A 27,429-nucleotide genomic window follows, 5' to 3' on the forward strand; every position below is an offset into this window, starting at 1 on the left:
CTCTGGCATCTGACGTTCATGTCTTGTGGCTCTTAGACATCTGACATTTATTCTATGTGGCTCTTACATTAAGCCAGTTTGGCCACTTCTGTCCTAGTGTGTGTAAGCTGGGCAAAGCATGTAGATGGCCATGCCCAGGCCTGGCAGAGCTGCAAGAGACATCCAGCTGATCAGCACCAGTTGTGGAGTTTGCTAGCTCTTTCTCCCACCTTTGTGGGGGCGTGGCCTGGATGGGGCGGGGCCTTTTCCAGAGCTGCTTTTTCCTCCCCATGTGCCCCTGCTAGCATGGTAAATAGCGTGTGGAGGTAATAGTAAGGCAGAGGCTGAAGCATTGCTTGAGTAGGCTTATAACTCAGCCTTCTAGTATGGAAACTGAGCTGCATATGTTCCAAACAGTCTTCAACGGCAGCCCCTGCTGTGAGTGTGTTGCTGTAGTCAAGTCAAGACAGTTCGGTGGATTTTCTTTTTTTAGCAAGAGCAGTGAAGCTGAGTTGTACTTCATATATTGATCTGACACACTCAGGTCTGGTCTCAAGAGAGACTGGTAGTGTCTGGATCTCTATGGAAAGTCATTGTCTCTGTTTAAAGGTCTATGTATATACTATTTGAGCCTGTGGTGCAGAGTGGTTAGCTGCAGTTCTGCAGGCCAAGCTCTGCTCTCGACCTGAGTTCAATCCCAGCGGAAGCTGGTTCAGGTAGCCGGCTCGAGGTTGACTCAGCCTTCCATTCTTTTGAGGTTGGTAAAATGAGTCCCCAGCTTGCTGGGGGGAAAGTGTAGATGACTGGGGAAGGCAATGGCAAACCACCTCATTAAAAAGTCTGCCGTGAAAACATCATGCTGCAATGTCAGCCCAGAGTCGGAAAGGACCGGTGCTTGCACAGGGGACTACCTTTATATACTATTCACCTGACCTTGACCCAATTCATTGCCACTTCAGATGGATGCAGATTTATAACTGATATGATTCATTTGTGTTCTGCGGGGCAATGAAAACACCTGACAGTCACACTTTAAACACCAACTCATCCATTGTGGCCTTAGCTTTTATGAGCCCAGAGTCCTCTTTGCCAGATGTAACATCTGTCCAGTACATTTTTATCCCTCTCTTCCTCCAGATCTGTGTACAGTGTCCCATCCCTTTCTTTTATTCTCACCACAAACCTGCATGATCGTTTAAGCTGAGAGTACGTGACTGACCCAAGGTCACCTAGCAAGCTTCAAGACAGTTTGGAGATTTGAATGTGGGTCTCCCAGATCACAGTACAGCACTAACTACTACATCCCACCAACTCTCTAACACAATAAACACTGGTTCTTGCCCCCTTGGGCCTTCTGGTCCTACTTTGTATCAGCTCATCCCCATCTTCCCCTCTCCCACTCTATCCAATCATCTTCTTTGGACTTTGCTGACCCAGGTTATCACTTCTGACACACACACAAGCTCTCAGTTCCTCCCTTCCAGGGCTTTTTTTGTAGCAGGAACTCCTTTGCATATTAGGCCACACCCCCCCCTGATGTAGCCAATCCTCCTGGAGCTTACAGTAGGCCCTGCACTAAAAGCCCTGTAAGCTTGGAAGATTGGCTATATCAGGGAGGTGTGGCCTAATATGCAAAGGAGTTCCTGCTACAAAAAAAAGTCCTGCTCCCTTCAGCCTTCTTGAAATCGCCCAGTACTGCGTCAAACCATTGGCCTACCAAGAGCAGCCTTTTCTCCTCCAACTGGTGATGGTTCAGGGCCTTCGATGTTACCTGCTACCTAACGAACTGAAGAAGCCAGGGACTGAATCCTTCCTTCCATATTTCACGGAAAATGCTACTGCAGAACTAGTCTCTCTCACACACAGAGAGAGGATAAACAAGAGGGAAAAGATATACAGATTAGTTGGGGTGCTTTCACACACACTGTTAGGTTTTGGATTTGTAATATTTGGATTTTAAATGATAATATCTTGATTTTATTGTATATTTAACTGTTGGAAGCCACTCGGAGCCCTGCTTGGGGGGAAAGGAGCAGGATACAAGCAGAGCTTTTTTGTAGCAGGAACTCCTTTGCAAATTAGGCCACACCCCCTGGTGGAGCCAATCCTCCAAGAGCTTACAGGGCTCTTCGTACAGGGCCTACTGGAAGCTCCAGGAGGATTGGCTCCATCAGGGGTGTGTGGTCTAACAGGCAAAGGTGTTCCTGCTACAAAAAAAGCCCTGGATGTAAGCCAAATAAAATAAAATCATACACTTTCAATGTACTTTGCAACTGGATTTCACTGCACAAAACAGCAAAATCAGCTTGCAAACAGTCGCTGGAGTGGATTGAAGCGGCATTATTTCGCAAGTTGAAAGCCCCCTTACTCTGAGAATGATTGCCCTAAAGCTGAAAGGCTCAGAGGCCAAGAAAGCTTTCCTAGCCATATTTCTTTGAAAGAATGCACGCACCATCCAAAAGAAAGACAGTTTTGGAATGCTGAATGAATAGCTACATTTCCCAAGCCCCGTCAAAACCGATAAAATGCCAGGTTTTGTTCATCAAGGGCTACTCTACTGACGATGATTAATTAGGGTTTTGTGACACAAACACGGACATCCTGGATTGCTACCTTGAACCCCCTTGTCCCAGCGCAGGGCCCTTGCAGGAAAACAGAGTGAAGGAGAACGTCGGTCAAAGCAAACAAAGATCTGAATGACTGCCTCATGAACCAAATCCTAGTTTTGCAACCCCTTGCTAAAATAAGGCAGGTCTATGTCTGAATTGAGCAACGGTTTACTGGCGCATTTTATTTATTTAAGCTCCTCCAAACTATATTTTGTTGTCTCGCTCGGGTGACTCACAAATGGTATTTTTGGAAGGTCCATTTTCACTTAATCCAGAAGTCTTTGGCTGGCAGTCCGCAAACCACTTTTGGTTTGTGTATGGATCAGAATGGATAGTTTAATAGCAAGCCTCGAAATGCAAAAAAAGACGGCGCCTTTAATATGGAAGGGTTTGGTTCAGGGGTGGCCAAACTTGCTTAACATAAGAGCCACGTAGAATAAGTGTCATATATGTTTAAGAGCTGCAAGACAGGAAGGCAGGCAGGCAGGCAAATAGATGGGGGGAGGGAGATGGAAAGAAAGCAACTTTAACTTAAAATGCATTCTCCAAGCCACCAGCTATCTTGGCTTGGAGAAGTGATTTAAAGAGACAAATGAATTCTTCAAGCCAGCTGATAGGGCAGTGGGGGCTTCCCAATGTGTGGCAAAGAGCCACATGTGGCTTCTGAGCCACAGTTTGGCCACCCCTGGTTTAGTGGCTTTAAGAAGAAGATGATGATATTGGATTTATATCCCGCCCTCCACTCCAAAGAGTCTCAAAGCGGCTCACAATCTCCTTTACCTTCCCACCCCCCACAACAGACACCCTGTGAGGTAGATGAAGATATTGGATTTATATCCTGCCCTCCACTCCAAAGAGTCTCAAAGCGGCTCACAAACTCCTTTATCTCCCCCCCCCCCAACAGACATCTTGTGAGGTAGATGAAGATATTGGATTTATATCCCGCCCTCCACTCCAAAGAGTATCAGAGTGGCTCACAAACTCTTTTATCTTCCTCCCCCACAACAAACACCCTGTGAGGTGGGTGGGGCTGAGAGGGCTTGCCCAGCAGCTGCCCTTTCAAGGACAACCTCTGCCAGAGCTATGGCTGACCCAAGGCCATTCCAGCAGGTGCAAGTGGAGGAGTGGGGAATCAAACCCGGATCTGCCAGATAAGACACTTAACCACTACACCAAACTGGCTCTCTAACTCTATGAGGCAACTGTTGCCTGCACTTGGGTAGCCCAGGCAAGCCCGATCCTATCACATCTTGGAAAATAAGCAGGGTCGACTCTGGCAAGTACTTGGATGGGAGGCCTCCTTGGAATACCAAGCAGTCAGGAGGGCAGCGGCAGGCTTTGTTCCGGGCACGAGGAGAAGACAGCCGTGGGCGCGGGGAGGTGGATGGCAGCAGGTGCGGGGAAAGGGGGCAGTGACGCCCTAAGCAGCCACCTACTTGACCTACTCCCACATGTCGGCCCTGGGTCCAGTTCTATGAGTCCCAAAAGAAGGTGCCCCTATCCAAATTACTCCAAATAGCGGGCAGTCCCTTTAAATGTGATGGCCAAACCTTCAATTGTGCTTGTCACAACCTTGCTCCTGGCTCCACCCCCAGCGTCTCCTGGCTCCACCTCCGAAGTCCCCAGATATTTAAGTCAGACCTGGCCACCCTAACTCGAACTTCCTCAGACAGGACGTCTGATGCGTTTTTTTGAAAATGCTATCAGGCCATGTAGTCTGCTGAAAAAAACCTTTCTTCTGTGGGGAACGGTGGAAAGAACTTGGGACTGTAAGAATTTGAGAATTTATGTTTTGTGGGCAGGGCTGTGCATTCTTGCAATGGGCACCTCTCCAGTCTGTGACCCGGGGAAATCTCCCCAGGACTCATTCATTCAAGCCTCAGATGCTGAGGGGTTCTCTAGAGGGCAGCCGAAAGAGAGAGAGAGAGAGAGAGATCTTTGGGAAGATTTAGGGAACAAAGCGGGCCACATCTGTTCCGTGGCGCTCTTGATCCTCAACAGAATGCAGCCGACGAGATGAGTCAGCCGGCTGTGAAACGGGGAGAATCGATCGAGGGCCTTCAGCCATCTGGATCGCATTGTGTGGCAAGGAGGGTTGGCTTCTTGTTCAGGAATTTCAGGGAGGGCAATCTGGAAGGGAAGCCGGTCCCGCAGGGGCCAGCGTTGGTGTCCAAACGCAGAAGTGGCTGGGAGTGGGCGACTCACCCCGCCTGGCCCTCTAAGCTGTTCTGTGATTGGCCTGCCTGGCAGTAAAGTTGACCAGGTGGGAAATTAGGGTTGCCAGCCTCCAGATGGGGCCTGGAGATCTCCCACTTTGACAACAGATCTCCAGCGGGCAGAGATCAGCTCCCGTCGAGAAAATGGTGGCTTTGAAGGGTGGACTCTAAGGTATTGTACCATGCTGAGGCCCCAAACCCTGCCCTCTCCTGAATCCACTCCCAAAGTCTCCAGGTATTTTCCAACTAGAATTGCCAATCCCCAGGTGGGTAGCAATATACAACCTGAAAGGTTATAGTGACCAGAATTACTAAAGTGTAATGTACTACAAAACATCAACATTTACAGGCAAAACACAGGGGGCTGTTTTTTGAGGTAGAGGCCCCAAATTTTCAGCATAGCATTCGGTGCCTCTCTTCAAAACACCCTCCAAGTTTCAAAACAATTGGACTGGGGGGGGGGGTCTAATTCGAGGAGCCCCCAAATAAGATGCCCCTATCCTAGGAAAGACAGAAGGCAAAAGAAGAAGGGGACGGCAAAAGATGAGATGGCTGGACAGTGCTACTAATGTAACAAACACAAATTTGAGCAGACTTCGGAGGATGGTGGAAGACAGGAGGGCCTGGCGTGACTTTGTCCAGGGGGTCTGCAAAGAGTCGGACTCGACTGTGCTACCGAACAACAACATCCTTCATTATTTCCAAATGGAGGGAAGGCATTTAAAAGGCATGCGGTCTCTGTAAATGTGATGGCCAGAACACCCTTTGGGGTTCAGTGATGCTTGTCACAACCTTGCTCCTGGCTCCACCCCCAAAGTCTCCTGGCTCCACCTCAATGTCTCCTGGCTCCGCCCCCCAAAGTCCCCAGATATTTCTTGAATTGGACTTGGCAACCCTACTTCCAACACAGACCTGGCAACCCGACATGAAGTAATCTGAAGACCTGAAAAGAGGCATGACTTCGGGGCCCAGAAGGAACAATGGCCAATGATACAGAGTAGAGTTACCCCCACCCTTTCCGCATGACCTATTTGGGGCGCCCAAGAGTCGTGCCCCAATCAGGGTTTTGTCGCTGAGGCAAGCCAAGGAGAACACCCCCTCAAAAACCCTAAGAACTCTAGAAACTGTTGTTGGCCGGGAGAGGTCTAGAGATCTCTGAGGAATACCAGCAGCCCTATCAAACGACATTCTCCAGGATTATTTGAGGAGAGGCTATGACCATCTAAGAGTGATACCAAAGAGTACAGATATGCTGCCAAATCTGAGTAAGAATTTAAGGGGTGTGTGTGTGTGCGCGCGTTTTGGCCTTTGGAATAAAGACAGCTCAAATTCTTTGCTGAGAAAAATTGTTCGCTGAGGAAAATTCAACCTGGCAAGATGTATAAACTGTGCAAAACAAATAGGTTGACGTTGGTTTGTGTAATTGCTCCTGGTTGGAGGGAGGCCAGGGAATTAGACACCCTTACGCTTACTGCAAGTTCTCCTAGAGATGCCAGGTTCGAATGCCACACTGGCAGGGGGTGGGAGAGAACTTTCCAGGATTAGAGCAGAGTGCTGGGACTTGCTGATGTCATGTGGCAATGCGCTGGTTTGGGGGCAAAACTCTATGGTAGAATCAGCCTCAAATCATAGAGTTTTGTCCCAAAACAAGAGCGTTGCCACATGACAGCTCCGACTTCCACAGGATGTCAGCACATCATGTTTAGTTCTGGCGAGTCACTGTTTGGGGGCGGGATTTCCTTCTCCAGCAGGGCCTCATTTGCATATTAGGCCACACCCCCTGAAGCCAAGCCAGCTGGAACTGCGTTCCTGTTTGTTCCTGCTCAAAAAACACCCTGGGCACACATGTTTAGGGTAAAGCAAGACTTAACAATGGAGCCCTTTAAAGGCACCCTTCACATATGTATAGTTTCCTTTATAGGGTAGAAATTAGTATTTGCAGTTTGCAGGAAAACACAGCTGTGGGTAGCATCTATTGGCTAATGTCAGTGCATCATAAAACCTGAGCCTTGGCTTGCTCCTGGCCAGCTCAGGGGTGTCAAACTCATTTGTTATGAGGGCCGGATCTGACAAATTAGACCGTGTTGGGCCGGGCCATGTCGGCTTGGGCCGAGCTATGGCGGGCCGGGTCATGTGTGTACCTATTTAAGATTAGGTAGCAGAAATATAAATTTTATGAAGAACACAAACAGAAATATATATTTTTTAAAAACGTAAAAGATGCTTAAAATGTTAGCACTCATTGGTCTTAAAAATGCTTTATATGTATTTTTCCCATGGGATCCAGGGAACTTGGTATAGGAAGCTCTGGCTCTTTCCTTCCTTCCCCAGTGGATTGGGGGGGGGGGAGCCTCAGCCAATAGAAGGAAGAGAGGCTTGGCTCAGTAGCTCTGCTGTGCAATTGAGAGAGCCTGGCAAAGCAAGCTCTCCCTCCCCCCTTCCTCCCCAAGGGAGGAGCCTCAGCCAATGGAGAAAATAGAGGTTTTGCTCTGTAGCTCTTGTGCAATTGAGCAAGCCTTGCAAAGCAAGCTGTTATGCAGAAGGAAGCAAGAGAGAGGGAGAAGGAAGCAGAAGACAGCCAGTTGCTCAGGGGCCTGATAGGAGCTCTCCAGAGGCCTAATTCAGCCCCCGAACTGCATGTTTGACACCCATGGGTTAGAAACTTGGGTTTCTTTTTTTTAACATGGCTGGCAGCTCAGATTCTTATGACCTGAAATGTTTTGTTCTTGCAGACTGAGCTATGGCCACTCCTGTAGCAAAGCCAGCTTGACAAATCAATGACAAAGTTAACGCTAAATAGGCCATCAATCTCCCAGGCAGTCTCCTAATTAATCCCAGTGATCAGGGAAAGGCCTTAGCCTCTCTGCCCTGTTTGTTACTCATTCAGGGCAACTGGCTGGCTACTGCGTGAGACAGGATGGTGGACTAGATGGACCCCTCGTCTGATTCAGCAGGGCTCTTCTGAGGTTCTTATGAAGGCCTTGGCCTCTCTGATCTGTTGTTGGCCCTTCAGAAGAACTGGTTGGCCAGTGAGTGAGACAGGATGGTGGACTAGATGGACCCCCTGGTCTGATGTTCTTATGAAGGACTCAGCCTCTCTACCCTGTTGTTGGCTATCCAGAGGAACTGGATGGCCAGTGGGATGCTGGACTAGATGGACCACTGGTCTGATCCAGCAGGGCTCTTCTGGTGTTTATATGAAGGTCTTAGCCTTCCCTGTTATTGTCCCTCCAGTTGGCCACTTTGTAAGACAGGATGCTGGACTAGATGGACTATTGGTCTCATCTAGCAGGGCTCTTCTTATGTTCTTATATTGCAGTGGCCTGTCGCAAGAATCAGGCAGCGTGGAACAGATCTCGTTGCACTGCGCAGAGGGATCGCTGGAGTGGCTGTATCCTGCGGGAGCCTTGCGCCTGAGTCTCTTTCCTCGCCTTTCCACGGGCTCCACGGGCAAAGAGAAGAGCCCACGCCGCGTCACGGCCTGCATCAAATCATCCAGCAGCTTCCGCGGGGCTCAGATCTACCTGGAGAGGGACGGTGTCTTGGAGCTCCTGCTCTCGGAGGCCGATGCGGTGTTGCAGCCCAAGGTGCGCTGCTTCAGCTGGCTGCCCAAGGAGAAGGTGGCACTGTTCCTCCAGTCCACCCTCCACCAGGACATCAGCCGCCGGATCGCCGCCTTCCGCTATGAGCTGAGGGGCGACTGGAACTCTCGCTTCTCTTGGCCGTCCGGCAACCTCAGCACGGAAGGTAAGTTGTCCAGTTGCAAGGCATGATGGGAACTTGTTTGGCGCTCCGTTACAGTTGCCAGCCTCCAGGTGGTTATAGGTTATACCAAGTGAACAATAATAACAGAGATATTTCACAAAAATCTCTTTAAACCTCCCCAGTATTGATATCAGATACAGTTCCAATCTCTAATTCATGTAGGATACTCCATATGATCTCAGTCTCATTGACACAGTTCCAGTTAGGGTTGTCAGTCCCCAGGTGAGAACTGCTAATGTCACTGAGGAAATTGACTAATAGACTAACGCGCTGCATTAAGTTGAGCATTGGTTCCAGATACTGAAATAAAAGTGTCAGATGAAAATTGACTGAAACACGCAATGATAGCGGAAGTGTGTCACCGTTGCTGTTTAAGAAAACTATCAGCACCATTATCGCGGCTGAAGAAAATTACCAGCACCTTTCTGTACATCGACATAGAGCTTGTCTCTTTCATTGTGGACTTTTTGTGTCATGATCAGTGACCTGATTGTAATTTATAATTTTGTAAATTATTCTATATTCTATCAAAATGCTGTTATAGTGTATTTAAATTATTCATTGAGTCATTGCTAAATTTATTGCAAGATTCAAAGTTGGGTTTATTTCAATAGAATCATATACATCAGCACTTCGCATTTGGAATTTTGTTAATAGAGTATCTATTTTTTACACGGTTTCCTCCAGGTTATCAACCTCTCCATGTTTTTCCCATGGTTTGCCAATCCCAAGGTGAGGGCAGGGGATCCCCAAGTTTGGAGGCCCTTCCCCTGCTTCAGGGTCATCAGAAAGTGGAGGGGGAGGGAGAGAAATGTCTCCTGGGAACTCCATTATTCCCTATGGAGACCAATTTCCATAGGGTATAATGGAGAATTGATTCACAGGTATCTGGGGCTCTGGGGGGGGGGGCTGGTTTTTGAGGTAAAGGCACCTAAGTTGCAGAATAGCATCTAGTACCTCTCCTGAAAACATCCTCCAAGTTTCAAAAAGATTGGACCAGGGGGTTCCAATTCTATGAGCCCCAAAAGAAGGTGCCCCTATCCTTCATTATTTCCAATGGAGGGAAGGCATTTGAAGTTGTGCGGCCCCTTTAAATGTGATGGCCAGAATTCCCTTTGGAGTTCAATTATGCTTGTCACACCCTTGCTCCTGGCTCCACCCCCAAAGCCCCCAGATATTTCTTGAATTGAACCCAGCAACCCTAGTTCCAGTAAAGCGATTTGAAGTACCAAAATAGTTCATTGATAAGTTGTGACGCTTTGGGAGCAAAAGGAAGCAATATAACATGCAAAAATCATCCTCAAATAAGTTGAGGTGCAAAGAGCAGCCAAAGTTGAAGAAAAGTCCTTGTGAAAATAGCTTCATATTCCATGCAAAAAATTGGTTGGACTCCTTGTTCCACCTCTGATGGAGCCCAGCTGGCTAATAGAATCACACCGTTTCTGACATCCGTTTATCGAAGAGGGATTCAGGCAGTCCTACAGCTTCTTAGCAACACAACTTTCACAAGCACATCCCTTTGACAAAGGGAACTGTATCTGATATTAATATTGTGGATGTTTACAGAGACTTGTGTGAAATACCTCTCTGTAATTATTGCTTACTTTGTATAGATGGCATATTTAAAACTTATTGTTTGTTATTGTTCCATGGTATACGATTTTCATCGTTTGCTAATTTTTTCATGAGCCATGTGGTGCAGAGAGGTAAAGCTGCATTACTGCAGTCCGAGCTCTCTGGTCACCACCTGAGTTCGGTCCCGATGGAAGCTGGGTTCAGGTAGCCGGCTCAGGGTTGACTCCACCTTCCATCCTTCCCGAGGTCGGTAAAATGAGTCCCCAGCTTGCTGAGGGGAAAGTGTAGATGACTGGCGAAGGCAATGGCAAACCACCCCCTAAAAAGTTGTGATGCGATGTCACCCCAGAGTCGGAAATGACTGGTGCTTCCACAGGGACTACCTTTACCTTTTAATTTTTCCATGGACCTCCTATTGTTTGAAACCCCAGAATTACAACTGCTCTCCAGGTTACAGAGATCAATTCCCCTGGAGAAAATGGCTGCTTTGGAAGGTGGACTCTAGGGCACTGTACCCCACTCAAGTTAGGGTGGCCAGTCCCCAGCTGGAGATGGGGGATCCCCCAGTCTGAAGCCTCTCCTCCCAGTTCTTCCCCCCAGTTCAGGACTATCAGAAACTGGAGGAAATTACCACCCCAAAACAGGCAAGAAACCAAAAGTTAATGTGACATGCCTGACACAGACATGTTGGTGACATTGGAGGCAACACTCTGGTTTTTGGGCAAAACTCTACGGTTTGTAGTTAATTCTACCATAGAGTTTTGACCACAAACCAGAGTGACATGCCCGACATAGGCACGTCTGTGAGGGCAACACTCTGGGTTTTGGAGCAAAACTCTATGGTTTGTAGCTAATTCTGCCATAAAGTTTTGACCACAACCAGAGCATAGCCCCTGAACATGCCTATGTCACCTGGAAGTGACGTAGGCAACATCCCGTTTATTTCCTGCTTCTTCTCCCTTCCCTCCCAATAAGCACAACCCCTGCTCACTCAATCAAAGGACCTGGCAACCCTCCCCTTTCCAAATCCCCTCAGACTCAACCCCAAAAATCTCCCAAGTATTTCCCGACCAAAGCTGACAACCTTCTGCCAAGTCCCTCTGTTACTGCAGCAGGGAACTGTTCTCTTGCGTGCGCAAATCGTGCAGGGCACAATGATGTCACCCAGAAGTGACATCATTGCCCTGGGGATGGCACACCAGGGATGTTCTAGGACTTGAGGTAAAGCTCTGTGGTATCATAGAGTTTTACTGCAAGTCTTAGAGCATCCCCAGTGCAATTACGTCACTTCCAGGTGATGTCATCACACTGGGGACAGGGCTCTTCAGGGATGGGGATTCCCTCAGTGGCTTCTCCCTGCCGGCAGTTTTGGGGCCCTCTACACTGGAGGATCCCTCACCCCCGGCAGGAGCTCCAGCCCGTTGCTTCCAATAGCTTTGTCATCCTAAACCCAGGCCTCAGCCATCTGTTTTCCACATGAGGTCCTTGCATGCAAAAAGGCTCCATTCAGCTGTCATCCAGACAGTATTCACAAAAGGACAGCATTTTGTTTTATAACGTTCTGGGGCATCGCTTTTTGGCAAAGCCCAATTCCCAGCCCGCCCAGCACACATTGCCGATTGAAGTCAGAAGCAACGGGAAGCGGCCTGGTTTTTCAAGGATACGCCGAGGGCCTCCCTCAAAGCGAGCAGAGGAGACAGCCGAGTAACCAGAGCCGTCCGTCTGGAGTGTGCTCGGCTATCAGAAACACAAGGCCGGAGGAGGAACATCTAATCGGCCTCATCTCTGAGCTAACAAAAGTCCAGTGTGCAGCAGCCCCACAGGGGAGTCTGCGTCCCAGCAGTGCAGCGGCACCAAAGATAAGGCCTGGATGCGGGTCGCCATAGCAACCTGGGCCCTCGACCCAACGGGGAACGGCTTTTGACAAGGCCTTGCCCTGAGAAACCTTGACACGCAGGCCGACACAGAGTTAGGCACGCTTTGGTCACAGCGGGAGAGCTGCCAGAAAAGGACTCGCTGCCCCCAGAATAGCTCTGTTGTTCTGGACGCTGTGCTTTGGGTCTGGTCCACGCTGGTTCACGGGCCAGTGGCCGACAACATGGATAACTGACAAAGAGGACAAAATGGGTGGGGGGAGAGAGGGGAAGTGGCTTGATTTTTACATATGCAAAGTGACATTTGCAGACGTAGATGTATGCTGTGCTGCTGCAATTGAAACAAATGCGGCTCTCCAGCAGCCAGGGCTGCCAACTTCCAGGTGGGACCTGGACATCTCCTGGAATTATAACTGCTCTCTGGGCTATAGCGATCACTCTCCCTGGAGAAAATGGCTGCTTTGAAGGTCAGGCTCCATGGTATTACAGTCCACTTCCCTTCCCCAACCCCCTGCCCTCTGGGGTTGCCAATCTCCAGGAGGGGGCTGGAGACCTCCCAGAATTCACAGACTTTTGGGGTGGAGCCAGGAGTGGGCAGGGTTTGGGGAGGGGCTTCAAAATGGTCCAATGCCACGGAGTCCACCCTTCAAAGCAGCCATTTTCTCCAGGAGAGCTGATCTCTGCCAGCTGGAGATCAGTTGTGAAAGCGGGAGATCTCCAGGCCCCATCTGGAGGCTGGCAACCCTAATTATTGTTCTAAATCCATTTGCTACCATACTTAGGAGCCAAAGCAGGAGACGATCTTTAAAAGAATACAGCAGCAGCAGCAGCAGATCAATAATTCCTTTCAGAAATGTGTAGTTATGAATGAGGGGTGTTTGTATGCGCGCTGAGGCTGGGTGGGAATACAAGCGTCAAATGCACACACTTCTCTCTGTTGACTTGCATAAACTATTAGACTGTCTGCACTGGCACTAGCCAATCAGCTCTTGCAGAATTGAAAATATAACCCTCTGAATGGGCGCTGGGATCTCTCCATGGTTAAGTGGTCGTTTTTCTTTCTTCCTGGGAGATGCAGGGGCCTGCCGTCCGTGCAACAACACCGAGATCCTGATGGCTGTTTGTACTAGTGATTTTGGTGAGTATCTCTTCCCGCTCATTGTTTCGTTTTCTTAAATTGCTCCTCATTTTGGCAGGGACAGTCAATCATCCTAATCAAGATATTCCCCCACCTTTGCATGCCCTGCCTACAGCAAAGTTGACCCCAGGAGTGTGTTGCAAAGGTTCAGCTCAGACCTGATCTCCAGCGATACAGGTCCAGGAAAAGACACCAGAAGTAACTTACACTTGTCATCTCATCCCATGATGTAGTTCAGGGGTGTCAAACATGCAGTTTGGGGGCTGAATGAGGCCCCCGGAGGGCTCCTATCAGACCCCTGAGAAACTGGCTGTCATCTGCTTCCTTCTCCCTCTCTTGTAGGGTTGCCAATCCCCAGGTGGGGGCAGGGGATCCCCCGGTTTGGAGGCCCTCCCCCCGCTTCAGGGTCGTCAGAAAGCGGGGGGAGGGGAGGGAAATGTCTGCTGGGAACTCTATTATTCCCTATAGAGATTTATTCCCATAGAAAATCATGGAGAATTGATCCGCGGGTATCTGGGGCTCTGGGGGGGCTGTTTTTTGGGGTAGAGACACCAAATTTTCAGTATAGCATCTAGTGCCTCTCCCCAAAATACCCCCCAAGTTTCAAAAGGATTGGACCAGGGGGTCCAATTCTGTGGGCCCCAAAAGAAGGTGCCCCTATCCATTATTTCGTATGGAAGGAAGGCATTGAAAAGGTGTGCCGTCCCTTTAAATGTGACGGCCAGAACTCCCTTTGGAGTTCAATTATGCTTGTCACAGCCTTGATCTTGGCTCCACCCCAATGTCTCCTGGCTCCACCCCCAAAGTCTCCTGGCTCCACCCCCAAAGTCCCCAGATATTTCTTGAATTGGACTTGGCAACCCTACTCTCTTGTTTCCTTCTGCATAACAGCTTGCTTTGGAAGGCTTGCTCAAGCGCACAGGAGCTACAGAGCAAAGTCTCTTTTTTCTCCATTGGTTGAGGCTCCTCCCTTGGGGAAGAAGGGGGGGGGGATAGTTTGCTTTGCCAGGCTCACTCAATTGCACAGCAGAGCTACTGAGCCAAGCCACTCTTCCTTCTATTGGCTGAGGCTCCCCCCCCCCCGTAGTGCACTGGGGAAGGAAGGAAAGAGCCAGAACTTCCTTTACCCAGTTCCCTAGATCCCATGGGAGAAATACAAGGAAAGCATCTTTAAGACCGATGAGTGCTAATGTTTTAAGCATGTTTTAAGTTCTTTAAAATATATATTTGTATTTGTCTGTGTTCTTTATAAAATTTATATCTCTGCTGTCTGCTACCTAATCTTAAATAGGTACACACATGTCCCAGCCTGACATGGCTTGACCCAACCCAACATGGCCCGGCCCAACACGGTCTAATTTATGTCAGATCTGGCCCTCATAACAAATGAGTTTGACACCCCTGAGCTGGCCAGGAGCAAGCCAAGGCTCAGGTTTTATGATGCACTGACATTAGCCAATAGATGCTACCCACAGCTGTGTTTTCCTGCAAACTGCAAATACTAATTTCTACCCTATAAAGGAAACTATACATATGTGAAGGGTGCCTTTAAAGGGCTCCATTGTTAAGTCTTGCTTTACCCTAAACATGTGTGCCCAGGGTGTTTTTTGAGCAGGAACAAACAGGAACGCAGTTCCAGCTGGCTTGGCTTCAGGGGGTGTGGCCTAATATGCAAATGAGGCCCTGCTGGGCTCTTGCTACCAAAAAAATAGTCCTGTGTGCACCTCATAATGGCAAATTCAAATTTCTTTGCAGTCTTGAATCCTAAGGCATCAACTGAATGTTACTATTTCTCCCATGTTTGCTACAAATGACATCTTTTCCTATAATGAATTCAGGTGCCAGGATAGTTTTATCTCAAGAAGGAGAATGGCATGTGAGAGAGGGAGAACGTTATCTCTTTCCTCTCCTGCTTGCTTCTTCCTGATACTCGTGTTTTGTTTTTCTCCCAGAGCAGATTAAAACAGCCTTTTTCCAGTGAGAAAATGACACGGAAGAAAAGAGTTAACATTTTCTTCCTCTTTATTCTCTAGGGTTGCCGGGTCCTGTTCAAGAAATATCTGGGGATTTGGGGGGTGGAGCCAGGAGACACTGGAGATGGAGCCAGGAGCAAGGCTGTGACAAGCCTAATTGAACTCCAAAGGGAGTTCTGGCCATCACATTTAAAGGGACCGCACACCTTTTGCATTCATTCCCTCCTTTGGAAATAATGAAGGATAGGGGCACCTTCTTTTGGGGCTCATAGAATTGGACCCCCTGGTCCAATCTTTTTAAAACTTGGAGGGTGTTTTGAGGAGTGGTACTGGATGTGTAATGTCTGCTAAATATCCAGGAGAGTAATTAAACAGGAACCGAAGATAAGCAAAACACGTACTTTATTGTAGAACCCAACAGCCAGGAAAACAGAAAGATAAAAGACAGACCAAGGATACTAATAAAATACTAGAGTTAACAAGCTGCAGGTGCATTAATTCAAGAGAAGGAACACTTAAAGAAACACTGCATCACAACTTCGCTCTCAAGATAAACAATAGACAAATCTTCTTTGCACAGAAACACATACAGTCATCAGTAAAAAGGAAAATGCAACAACTAATAGAAACTTGAATATGTTATTCAGGTACATATCTTTTTGGCGAAAAGACAGCTCTACCCCGAGATGTAACATACTTAGGGTGCCTATCTTCAGTTTGTGAGACAACTGTCTCATCCTGTGTATCACGCATATCCTCTTCCTGATGCACATTTTCCTCTTCACTAGAATCACGCTGCTGTTCCCCCATTTTCATTTGAGAATCCAGATCTCCTTCTACCTTAACCTCCTGCCCTTCACCATCATACCCTGTTTCTCCAGAGTCCCTGCGTTGGTACTTAAGCTTACGTCTATTTCTCCTATAAACAGATCCATCTGGAGTCATAACTTGATAGGTACGAGGTTGATCACATTTTTCTATTACCTTGGCAGGAAATCATCGCTCCTTGGACTTCACCCACACTGAATCTCCCACTTGTAAGGGTTTAAGGGATCTTGCTGCTCGATCATGGAAAAATTTCTGTTTTGTTTGAACCTTCTGGAGATCCTCTCTCACTCCAGTTGGTGTTTTAGGATGCAGCAAACCTTTTGATACAGGGAGTCTACTTCTTAGCATTCTACCCATCAGCATTTGAGTTGGTGAATGCTTCATTCCAGTGACGGGTGTATTCCTATGTTCGAGCAATGCCAAATATCGATCCTGTTGTGACTCTTCTGCCTTCCTCATCAGCTGTTTTATTGAGCCAATTGCTCTTTCTACCATCCCATTTGACTGTGGGTACCCTGGGTTGCTCAAACACTGCTCAAAACCCCACTCATAGGCAAATTGCCGGAAGTCTCTGCTGGCAAAAGGCATATTATCACTCACCACAATTTTAGGAATGCCATGACGCGAAAAAAAAAATAGCTTTAAGCTTATCAATCACAGTTCTTGCAGTTTTATCAGTGAGAGTTATTGCCTCTGGATATTTTGAGAAATAATCAATTACAAGAAGAAACGACAACGAACCATACGCAAAAATATCCACTCCCACTTTCTCCCATGGCAACTCAGGAACCTCATGTGGTATGAGCGGTTCCTTTTGATTTCTTGAGGAAAAATGAGCACACACAGAACAATTTCCAATAAATATTTCAATGTCATTAGACATACCTGGCCAATACATTATTTCTCTTGCCCTGGCTTTAGTTCTCTGAATACCCTGATGTGAGTCATGAAGCTGACCAAGCATATCTCGCCTCTGCTCAAAGGGAATAACCACTCTTTCCCCCACATACCGAATGCCATCCTCCTTATGGAGCCAGTTTGGTGTAGTGGTTAAGTGTGTGGACTCTTATTTGGGAGAACCGGGTTTGATTCCCCACTCCTCCACTTGCACCTGCTGGAATGGCCTTGGGTCAGCCATAGCTCTGGCAGAGGTTGTCCTTGAAAGGGCAGCTGCTGTGAGAGCCCTCTCAGCCCCACCCACCTCACAGGGTGTCTGTTGTTGGGGGAGGAAGGTAAAGGAGATTGTGAGCCGCTCTGAGACTCTTCGGAGTGGAGGGCGGGATATAAATCCAATATCTTCTTCTTCTTCTTCTTCTTCTTAACTGGCCAGAATGACTTAACCTCACAAGGAACATCTCTCAAGTACTGTGGCCATCCCTCATCTATCAAAGTTGCTACTATCTGAAGTTGATGATCTTGTTTTGTTGCCTCCTGCAGTGGGATCACTCCCTCTTTATGTATGGCTATTGTATTCACTCGATGTACCACTCTCTCACCTTCTACAGCTTCTTCATCACTCATGGGAGGATCTCCTGTAGCACGTGACAACGTATCAGCCAAATACATTTGCTTTCCTGGAGTATACGCTACATTTAGCTGATACCTTTGTAATTGTAGCAACCTACATTGCAACCGTGCAGGTGCACTCCCAATTGGCTTCTTACTTCTAAAGGTTTGCGGTCAGTTCGAACGAAAACAGTTTTTACCAAATCCATACTGGTGAAACTTTCTCACAGCATGCAACACAGCCAATAGTCCTTTCTCTATTTGTGCATAATTTTGTTCAGCTGCATTCAAGGATCTTGAGGCATATGGCACTGGCATGTTCCCTTGAAGCAAGCGGGCTCTCAGGCCATTTTTTGAGGCGTCTGCTTGCACCATGTTTAATCACTTCAGATGCCTTCTGATGCGCAGGCATCCGTTGGAACAACACATTACTTTTTAACAGGCTCCTCAAGGGTGCAGTGAGCTCTGCTTCCTGCGGGACATACCTTGATAAATACTGCACAGATCCCAGGAACCTCAAAACACCCTGCCTATCCTGTGGGGGCGGCATTCCCTGAATGGCTCTCGCTTTTTCATTATCTGGGCGAACTCCTTCAGCGGTTACAATATGTCCCATATATTTCACAGAGTATACCTTAAACTGAATTTTTTCCTTTGTTAAACCTGATGTTTTTAGACCTTGCTGTCTCCATAACCTGATGCAAAATATGGGCATGCTCTTCAGATGTTTTAGCTGCTGTAATCATGTCATCAGCTATGAGATGCCCCTTTCGCTGCCAGTCTGAGAAGACAATACTGACTTTGATGGACCAAGGGTCTGATTCAGTATAAGGCAGCTTCATTTGTTCATCTGTTCATATATGTTCAATCTTGATGAGGCCCCATCTAGCTTCACTTGCCAGTATCCAGCCTTTTCATCAACAATGGTAAAAAATTTCATCCCAGCTAATTTACTCAAAACATCATCCACTCTAGGAATTGTATGATGTTGCCTACGAACTGCCTTATTTAAATCACGTGGATCAAGGCATATACGCAGCTTTCCGTTAGTTTTTTCTGTTATGACTAAACTACTTACCCACTCTGCGGGCCCTTTTACTCTAGATATTACTCCTGACCCTTCCATTTGACCCAGAGCTTCCTTTAGCCTATCCAACACAGCAAATAATAATAATAAATTTATTCTTATATCCCGCCCTCCCCCACCAAAGCGGGCTCAGGGCGGCTCACATGACATGGTTTACACCATGATTACACTAAAATCCAATCATTACAATAAAAGACAATTAAAATAGTTAAATACATTCAATTAAATTAAATAAACAATTAAGATGGAGAGAGGCGGTCCCTAAGGTAGGCAGGTCCTCGGCCATGGTACCTTCCAACACCCATGGATAACTGGGGGCATGGATGGATCAATGTGGATATGATGGTAACCTTCAAATTCCCCCAGTCCTTCAAAAACATCAGGATATGCTGCAATTAATTGCTCTTTTGATGACAAATTCGCTGGGTGTACAGCATCAACCCGACGAACCAAACCCAAATTTTCACAAGCTGTCCTACCCAAAATTGGGAGACTTGATGTACCAGATATAAAACAATAACTTAACTGTTTCCTTTCCAAGACTGCCTTCAAGGACAATTGTCCCAAGAGGCTTTATTCTTGTCCCACCATAGGCCGCAAGTACTACATCACTCTTAGCCGAAGTTTTCTGACCAGACAAGTCATTAAATATCTTCAATGGCAACACATTCACTTCAGCTCCTGTGTCCAACTTAAATCACACTGCACACCCTCTTAAAGTTATAGTGGTGTACCGTCCTGGTGCCTGAGTTGCAACAGAATCATTGGCATTGTAAGACAACACTCCAATGAACAAGCCGTGTGTATCTACATTATGTTGTTGACGCCTCTGTGAGGCTCTGCTGTCAGCTGCAAACATTCACACTGCACAATTTGGCAGAATGGTTCTTTTCTCCACACCTGAAGCAGCTTTTCCCAAATGCTAAACAGCGTCGAGGTTTATGCATATTGCCACACTGAACACACATTTTTTTCTTCTTACATGATCCTGTACAGGCTCTGCACTTGACTTCTCATGTGCAAAAACCTGAGCAAGAGTTCCAGAAGAGTCCTTATCAGCAGTCGGCACTTCACTGAGTTGTTTTGATGACGTAGACGTAGCTTGTGATTGTGTTGCTGCTGCTGCAATTAGCTGGCAAATCTCAACCCCCTTCTCAAGAGTAAGGTCAAATTCTTTTAACAGTTCCTGTAACTTCTCAGTTGCACTGAATACACGCTTATCTCTACTAATTTCGTCAGCTGTAAGACCAAAGTCACAATCTTGGGCTTTCAGTTTGAGCTCAGTCACAAATTGCTCAGCCGTTGCTCCCTCTTTCCACAGATAATTCCGAAACAAGTAGCGTTCAAATACAACATTTTTTTTCTGGGAGTGCAGTCCTTTTTAAACTGCTCCAAAATGACTTCAATATCATCTGGCTCTCCACCAGGAAAAACAAATGTATTGTAGATAGACACAGCATCCTTTCCCGCAGAGCTCAACAGGATGCCAAGTTGCCTTTTCTTCGAAAACTCCTCAGCTCCGATGGCTGCAAAATAAAAACGAAACCTCTGCTCCCAGGTTTCCCCGCTTTTCAGCCATATTACCTTGAAACACAAAAGGAGGTGGTGGTCGAAGAGAGTCCATACTTCTGACACCATGTACAGTCTGCTAAATATCCAGGAGAGTAATTAAACAGGAACCGAAGATAAGCAAAACATGTACTGTATTGTAGAACCCAACAGCCAGGAAAACAGAAAGATAAAAGACACCCAGACCAAGGATACTAATACAATACTAGAGTTAACAAGCTGCAGGTGCATTAATTCAAGAGAAGGAACACTTAAAGAAACGCTACATCACAGGATGTATGCTGAAAATCTGGTGCCTCTACCTCAAAAACCAACCTCTATTATACCTTATGGCCCACGGTAGCTCTCCAGATGTTTTTTGCCTACAACTCTCATCGGCCCCAGCCAGCATGGCCAATGGCTGGGGCATGGCCAATGGCTGGGGCTGATGGGAGTTGTAGGCAAAAAACATCTGGAGAGCTACCGTGGGCCACCCCTGCCCTATGGGAATCGGTCTCCTTAGGGAATAATGGAGTACCCAGCAGACATTCCCCCCCCCTCCGCTTTCTGATGACCCTGAAGCAGGGTGGGGGGAGGGCTTCCAAACTGGGTCAGGATGGCTCCTCTCTCTCTCTCTCATTTTAAATGCCTGTGAAGGGCTGCTGTCCTTCTAGTGGGCATTGCCAATTACTGGCCCTGCATGCTCTGCTAACCCCCCCTTCCAGATTTGCAACTGTGCACAATGGAAGGAGAGGTCACGGGGGCTGCCGGCTGCCCACTCCAGGGTTGCCACGGCAACCCCGGGAAGTCAAACAGAAGAACAAGGGGATTTGCCATGCCGATCAGATCCTTGGGCCTCTTGGAGTCTCTGAGAGGAGCTAAAATCTTGCTGATCCAGAGGAAACCAACGCTGCAAAAATAGGCCAAGAGCGCAATCCCTGCAAATAAATTGGCCGGGTCTTGATTATGTTCAATCAAGAGCTTAAAATATTATCTCTGAAGAAGCACACAAAAGCTCATGCTTTGAACAGAACTCTTGGTCTTAAAGGTGTCGCTGGACTCAAACTTTGTATTTAAAGAAGCGTGCTTGCACATGAAAACCCGTACCTTGAATAAAACTTTGTCGGTCTTAAGTGTGTCACTGGACTCAAGCTTTGTTCTATGTCGGGGGTGGCCAAACTTGCATAATATAATAAAGGTGAAGGTAGTCCCCTGTGCAAGCACCAGTCGTTTCCAACTCTGGGGTGACGTCGCATCACAACGTTTTCACGGCAGACTTTTTATGGGGTGATTTGCCATTGCCTTCCCCAGTCATCTACACTTCCCCGCCAGCAAGCAGGGGACTCATTCTACCGACCTTGGAAGGATGGAAGGCTGAGTCAACCTGAACCAGCTTCCGCTGGGATCGAACTCAGGTCATGAGCAGAGGGCTCTGACTGCAGAACTGCAGCTTTACCACTCTGCGCCACGGGGCTCTTCATAGCATAATATAATAGCCACATAGAATAAATGTCAGATGTTTGAGACACGCAAGACAAGAAGGAAGGATGGAAGGAAGGAAGGAAGGTCTCCAGCAGAGGGAAGGCAGTAGGCAGCCACACACTCCCAGATCGCACACTCCGTCCTGTCAGCCACCTCTAGCCTCCAATGGACTTCCTTTCTTCCTTCCTGCAAACATCTGATGTCCATGTCTTGTGGCTCTCAAACATCTGATATTTATTCTATGTGGCTCTTACATTAAGCAAGTTTGGCTATCCCTGGAGTAGAGGATGGCCCTGACCCAGATAGCCCAGGCAAGCCCAATTTCATTGGATTGGGGGAGGGGGAGGTGGAAAGAAAGCTCTCTCGGCTTGGCTTCGCGAACGAAGATTTAAGAAGGGTGCAATAGTCCACGTCTGCTGCAGGCTCGCTGGTGGCTGACAAGACCAATGCGGGAAAGAAAGCAACTTTAACTTTAAATGCATTCTCCAAGCCGCTGGCTGGCTTGGCTTGGAGAAGTGAGTTAAAGAGACAAAGGCCTTCTCCAAGAGGACCAACAGGGCTGTGGGGGCTTTGAGAGCCACACCATATGTGTGAAAGAGCCACATGTGGTTCCTGAGCCACAGTTTGGCCACCCCTGCTCTACTCTGTTGTGTCCAGTTGGAGCTTCACCCCTTTGCTTTTTCAACTCGGAAGTAAATAATATGCTGCAGTGTCTCTAAGAAGGGGTCCACAAGGCCATTGAGTCCAATGTCCTGCTCAGTCCTAGAAATCCAAAACTATAGAATCTGGAACAGATGCTATTGTCCAGCTTCTGTTTGAAAACTTTCATGATAGAGAATGCTCCTGTGAGTACAGGTCATCTGAATCTCCATTCTCCATTTTTAGTTTTCTTCCCCTTTTTTATTATGTACTTTTTTTGTGGCAATCTTCTCTCAAACCCCAGTCAGTTTGGTGTAGTGGTTAAGTGTGTGGACACTTATCTGGGATAACTGGGATTGATTCCCCACGTCTCCACTCGCAGCTGCTGAAATGACCTTGGGTCAGCTTGAAAGGGCAGCTTCTGAGAGAGCTCTCTCAGCCCCACCTACCTCACAGGGTGTCTATCGTGGGGGAAGATTGTGAGCCACTCTGAGACTCTGATTCAGAGAGAAGGGCGGGGTATAAATCCTCTTCTTAGTCTACAACCGTTTCATCACCGCTAGCATTCACAACTGTCTTTAATAAGCATATAAAAAGGGAACGAGGGAATATATGCTTATCACACATCCAACTGAATTAAAAATAGCACATTTAAAAATAATTGCAAAACTGCTTCGGAGAACTGGAGGAGGTGTTGCCTCAGTGACTTTATAAGCACTAGCCAATCAGCTGCCTGTAGCTCCTATTCTTACAGAACTGGCTTTTCCCTCCCTCTCAGAGTTTGTATTGAATGGAGGGAGTCTGATTCCACAGCAGCGCCCCCTTTTCTGTAAATGTTACATCTTCTGGATTATAAACCTGCAAAACAAAGATTTGTTCTGTTTCATCTGTGGAAGGCATTTCCTCAGATTTTGGGCTGTAGATGCTTCCTACCGTTGTCTCAATTTTTTTTTTCTTCCCCTTCTCCCCCAGTCATTCGAGGCAACATCCGGACAGTCTCCAATGATGTGGAATTACAAGAATCCATCATCAACGTGAGTGCCACCCGCATCCACCGCCAGAAATGCGCCTTGTTCCAGCCGGCTGGCAAGTACGGGAAGTCAGCTGGCAGTATCCGTACCCTGCTGCGGTGTGGAGTGAAACCTGGACCCGGCAGCTTCTTATTCACGGGGTGGTTGCACTTTGGGGAGGCATGGCTCAGCTGTGCCCCTCGCTACAAAGACTTCCGCCAGATCTACGAGGACGCGCGGCAGGCTCGCGAGAACCCCTGCGAAGTCTCGTTGGACTGATTTGGGGCACAGGGGAAAAGAATGGAACCTGGCTTCCGATTTGGGAAGGGGTGGGGGGAGAAAGGAGTTGCTGTCCACTTGGGGTGCCCTAAATAGCATGCGTCTGAGTGACATCGACGTACATCATATGTCGCAGAGACAACTCGAACAGATCTTGGCTTGAAGACCGGTAACTGGAGATCCAGTCCACGTTTCATGGCATTCCACCCTAATGGCAAAGGCTCTCCTTGCTCACAAAAGGCATTCCTTTATTCTGTCGGATGGACACACTGGCTCTCCACCAAATGGAGCAGCTATAGGCTAGTCCGGAAGTTGAGGATTTGGTTGCTTCTTGGTTAGACTGGGACATGCAGGGAATGATATGAAGGGAATGACTCCACAGTCTCCCAGCGTGAGGAATTAGCATCACACACAAGGGCTGGTGGAGAGACAACGGAAGAGGCTGCTCTGTCACTTCCCCCAGACCGTTTGATGAGCCAAGAAGGACCGCGAAGTAAACCAGCTTCTCTGTACAACAGCAGAACCGCATTCCAGAAGAACTTCTTAATCGGTGACCAAAATTGCAAGCAGACTGGGTTCCCTTGCCAAGCAACCAGGGTCTTGAATTCTGCCCCCCTCCACTGGGACTCATGTTTCCCCTCCCCCCAGATGAAATATCTGGTAGGTGGACGAGAGAACAGTAATGATCGTATATGGCCCCTGGCCTTCACAATCCAAAACGCATTTGCAAGAGCAGGTGGACGAAGGGAACTGGAACCGGGAGGGTGGAGAGGTCTTCTATACGGCTTTGCCGTAACGTTTGCATCGACCTACGACACAATGCGTTGCAGAGACAGCTTGAAAAGATCTGGGCTTGAAGACCAGGAACGGGAGACCCAGTCCATGTTTTTATGGCATTCCAACTTGGGGGATGCCCGGGGAGACAAATGGGTTCTGAACCTCACAAGGACTGATGTCGCCCCTCATCTGACCTCCGCGAGATTTGATTCTCCACCTCTGACGTCGCGCCGCTTCCTTCAGGATGACGTTCCAGAGCCCGTGATGCGGGAAGGGAGAGAGCAAGGCAAGTTCTGAGCCTCTTCGACCAACGCTGCAAATCCCACCTGACCCTTCGCCGCCACCTCATCTGCCTACCTTCATGGTCGATTTACCCACTCAGGAGTGTCCAGCAGATGCAGAAACAAAACCTGACCTCAGAATTGTGGGAAGAAGGGGAAGTTACAAATAAGATTTGGTGTGGAGGGGGTATGTTGGTTGTAACCGGTATGTTGGTTGTAACCGGAAGTGCAAAAAACTTGAGTCGCTACTGGCATTTAAAGAATTAGTCATGGTTGTCTGGATGGTTGCAGAACGCAGATTCTGAGTGCTGCTGCATGTCATGGGGATGCAAGCCTCCAGGTGGGACCTAGACAGGGCTCTTTTTCTAGCAGGGGCTCCTCTGCATATTAGCCCACGCCTCCCTGATTTAGCCAATCCTCCAAGACCTTAAAGAGCTCTTAGTACAGGGCCTGCTGTAAGCTCCAGGCGGACTGGCTACATCAGGGGTGTGTGGCCTAATATGCAGATGAGCTCCTGCTGGAATGCAAACTTTGGACCTGGATATCCTCTGGTTTTACAGCTCATCTTCAGATTACAGAGACCATTTCTCCTGGAAAAAATGAATGCTTTTGGAAGGTAGACTCTCTGGCATTGTACCTCCCTGAGGTCTCCATCCCCAAATCTCCAAGAGTTTCCCAACCTGGGACCCTACCCCCACCATCTCCTACCGGTGACAGGAGGAGACCTGGAAACCCTGTGCATGTGGGATCTGGCTGCTATCTCTTCTGACTTGGTCCTTGGGGGGGGGGGCAGCAGTGGGAGGGTTCTGGTGGATCTCCTGATGGCACCTGGGTTTTGGCCACTGTGTGACACACAGTGTTGGACTGGATGGGCCACTGGCCTGATCCAACATGGCTTCTCTTATGGCTTCCATAGTTCCTGATTCCAGCCATCTCCTGGAGAAAGGGCTCCCAAAGTGGAGATTAGGTGGATTAGAGCCTACTGTAAGCTCTTGGAGGATTGGCTACATCAGGGGGGAGTGGCCTAATATGCAAAGGAGCTCCTGCTACAAGAAAAGCCCTGGCAAGGACAGAATCCCTCCCTCTCACTGGTGCCTCTCAAGTCCCCACCTCCAATGTAACAGCCACAAAAACGATACCCCTGGGTGTAAGCAGGGGTGGAATTCTAGCAGGGGCTCCTTTGCATATTAGGCTACACTCCCATGATGTGACCAATCCTCCAAGAGCTTACAAAAAAGATCCTTGTAAGCTCTTGGAGGATTGGCTACTTCAGGGGGGAGTGGCCTAAGATGCAAAGGAGCTCCTGCTAGAATTCCACCCCTGGGTGTAAGTAACCGTGAACTGTCTATCTTCATATTCACAACGCTGCAGGGAAGGGAGGGGGGAAATGCTGCTAAATCCCAGAAATCTTTAGGTTTACTTATATACTTCTCACTTCCTCCAGCATTTGTAAATATTTCACATTGCTGGCCGGTTACCAATGTGCCATGCCTCTGTACGCACAGCCCTTTCGTGCAAGGATGCCGCAACAGTAAGATACGGAAATATGGAAAACGCAAAAGCAGACCATCAAAACATTCTCAAAAATCCACACGTACCCATAGACATCAGTCTACCGAAACCATAATCATAGTAGATGCAGAAAATGAAACAGAACTGGTAGTCACGATTCAGATGCAAGTAGTAAGAGCTAAATATAACAATTCAAGAAACATTCTTCAGTAGTAAACATGAATCCAACATGAAAATCCTCTGTGCTCCCTCATATATAATAATGTCCAAAAGACCTCCTGAAGTCCAAAGAGAAGACAGAGGACGTCCAGAGAAATTTCTATAGCACTGCATGTGTTTCGAATCTCTCTTTGGTTTCTTTTTCTTCATTGTTATATTGTAGTTCCATTTTTCAGCCATATAACTGATGAAGAATTGTTTTGAAATGTCTTATATACCTGGGAAGGATGTGTCGGCTATAGAAATTTCTTTTCAACACAGACGTGGCAACCCTACTCTCTGAGCCCCCACTGACCATAGGCTGCCAAGCTTCCAGGTGGGGTGGAGGTTTTCCCACTCTGGAGGTCCCCAACCCGATGTCACAGGCACGTTGACATCACTTGCAAGTGACGTCTCCGCACCAGCGACGTCACACACCAGCTGCCCTAGGAGCTTCTGGGAAAACTCTATGGCTTTCCCGGACGCTCTAGCAATTTGGGAGGAAAACTCTATGGTACCATAGAGTTTCCCTCTCAAATTGCTAGAGTGTCCGGGAAAACCATAGACTGCGTTTTCCAGAAGCTCCTAAAGCGGCTGGTGCACGATGTCGCCGGTGCAATGATGTCACTTACAAGTGACATCATCACACCGTGTGCGCATAGCACACGTAAAAAATGCCCCCTCCAGAGGCCACGGGAGACTTGGCAACCCTAACTGACCAAGCAAAGAGAAGGATGGGATTCTGGGAAACTGTTTTTAACAGTATCCCAAAGATGCCAAGCCACATTATGGATGCAGGAAATGCAACAAGTAGCTTGGAGGCCTGGGGGAAATGGCGGCTTAACAGTTTGATCCTATGTGCACTTATTTGGGAGCAAGTCCCACAAAATCCAGCAGGGTTTACTACCGAATAACTGCACATAGTATTGCCACTTAGCTTCACCCTGAACTACTCGGTTTAATATCAAACCCACTGCAAATTTTAATGTAGATGATAACTTGACATCTCAGTCCAGGAATTTTGTTTTCTTTTCTACACTCGAGAACGGGGGGGGAAGGATCATATGTGCACTAAAGTTATAACAATACCAAATTTGTGAATTTGTTGTTCAGAGCTAAAATTTATTGTAACATTTATGTGTGTATGTGTGTG

At 47.7% G+C, this 27,429-nt stretch overlaps 1 protein-coding gene across 1 annotated transcript; it reads left to right on the forward strand.

Moving 5' to 3' along the window:
- The first annotated feature begins 5,729 nt into the window (after nt 1-5,729).
- Nucleotides 5,730-23,558, forward strand: METRN (meteorin, glial cell differentiation regulator). Its single transcript, XM_060261024.1, has 4 exons — nt 5,730-5,734; nt 8,124-8,551; nt 13,091-13,156; nt 23,192-23,558. Exons 1-4 carry the CDS (start codon nt 5,730-5,732, stop codon nt 23,506-23,508), a joined length of 816 nt encoding a protein of 271 aa, XP_060117007.1. The 3' UTR covers nt 23,509-23,558.
- Nucleotides 23,559-27,429: the final 3,871 nt, after the last annotated feature.

This window comes from Heteronotia binoei, chromosome 20 (assembly GCF_032191835.1).
Source record: "Heteronotia binoei isolate CCM8104 ecotype False Entrance Well chromosome 20, APGP_CSIRO_Hbin_v1, whole genome shotgun sequence".
Lineage (NCBI taxonomy): Eukaryota > Metazoa > Chordata > Lepidosauria > Squamata > Gekkonidae > Heteronotia > Heteronotia binoei.

Bases quoted from the DNA above. Each gene is read 5' to 3' on its own strand.
- METRN (XM_060261024.1), top strand. The intron at 8,552-13,090 runs GTAAGTTGTCCA...TCTTCCTGGGAG, and splicing joins CGGCAACCTCAGCACGGAAG to ATGCAGGGGCCTGCCGTCCG. The intron at 13,157-23,191 runs GTGAGTATCTCT...CTTCTCCCCCAG, and splicing joins TGTTTGTACTAGTGATTTTG to TCATTCGAGGCAACATCCGG.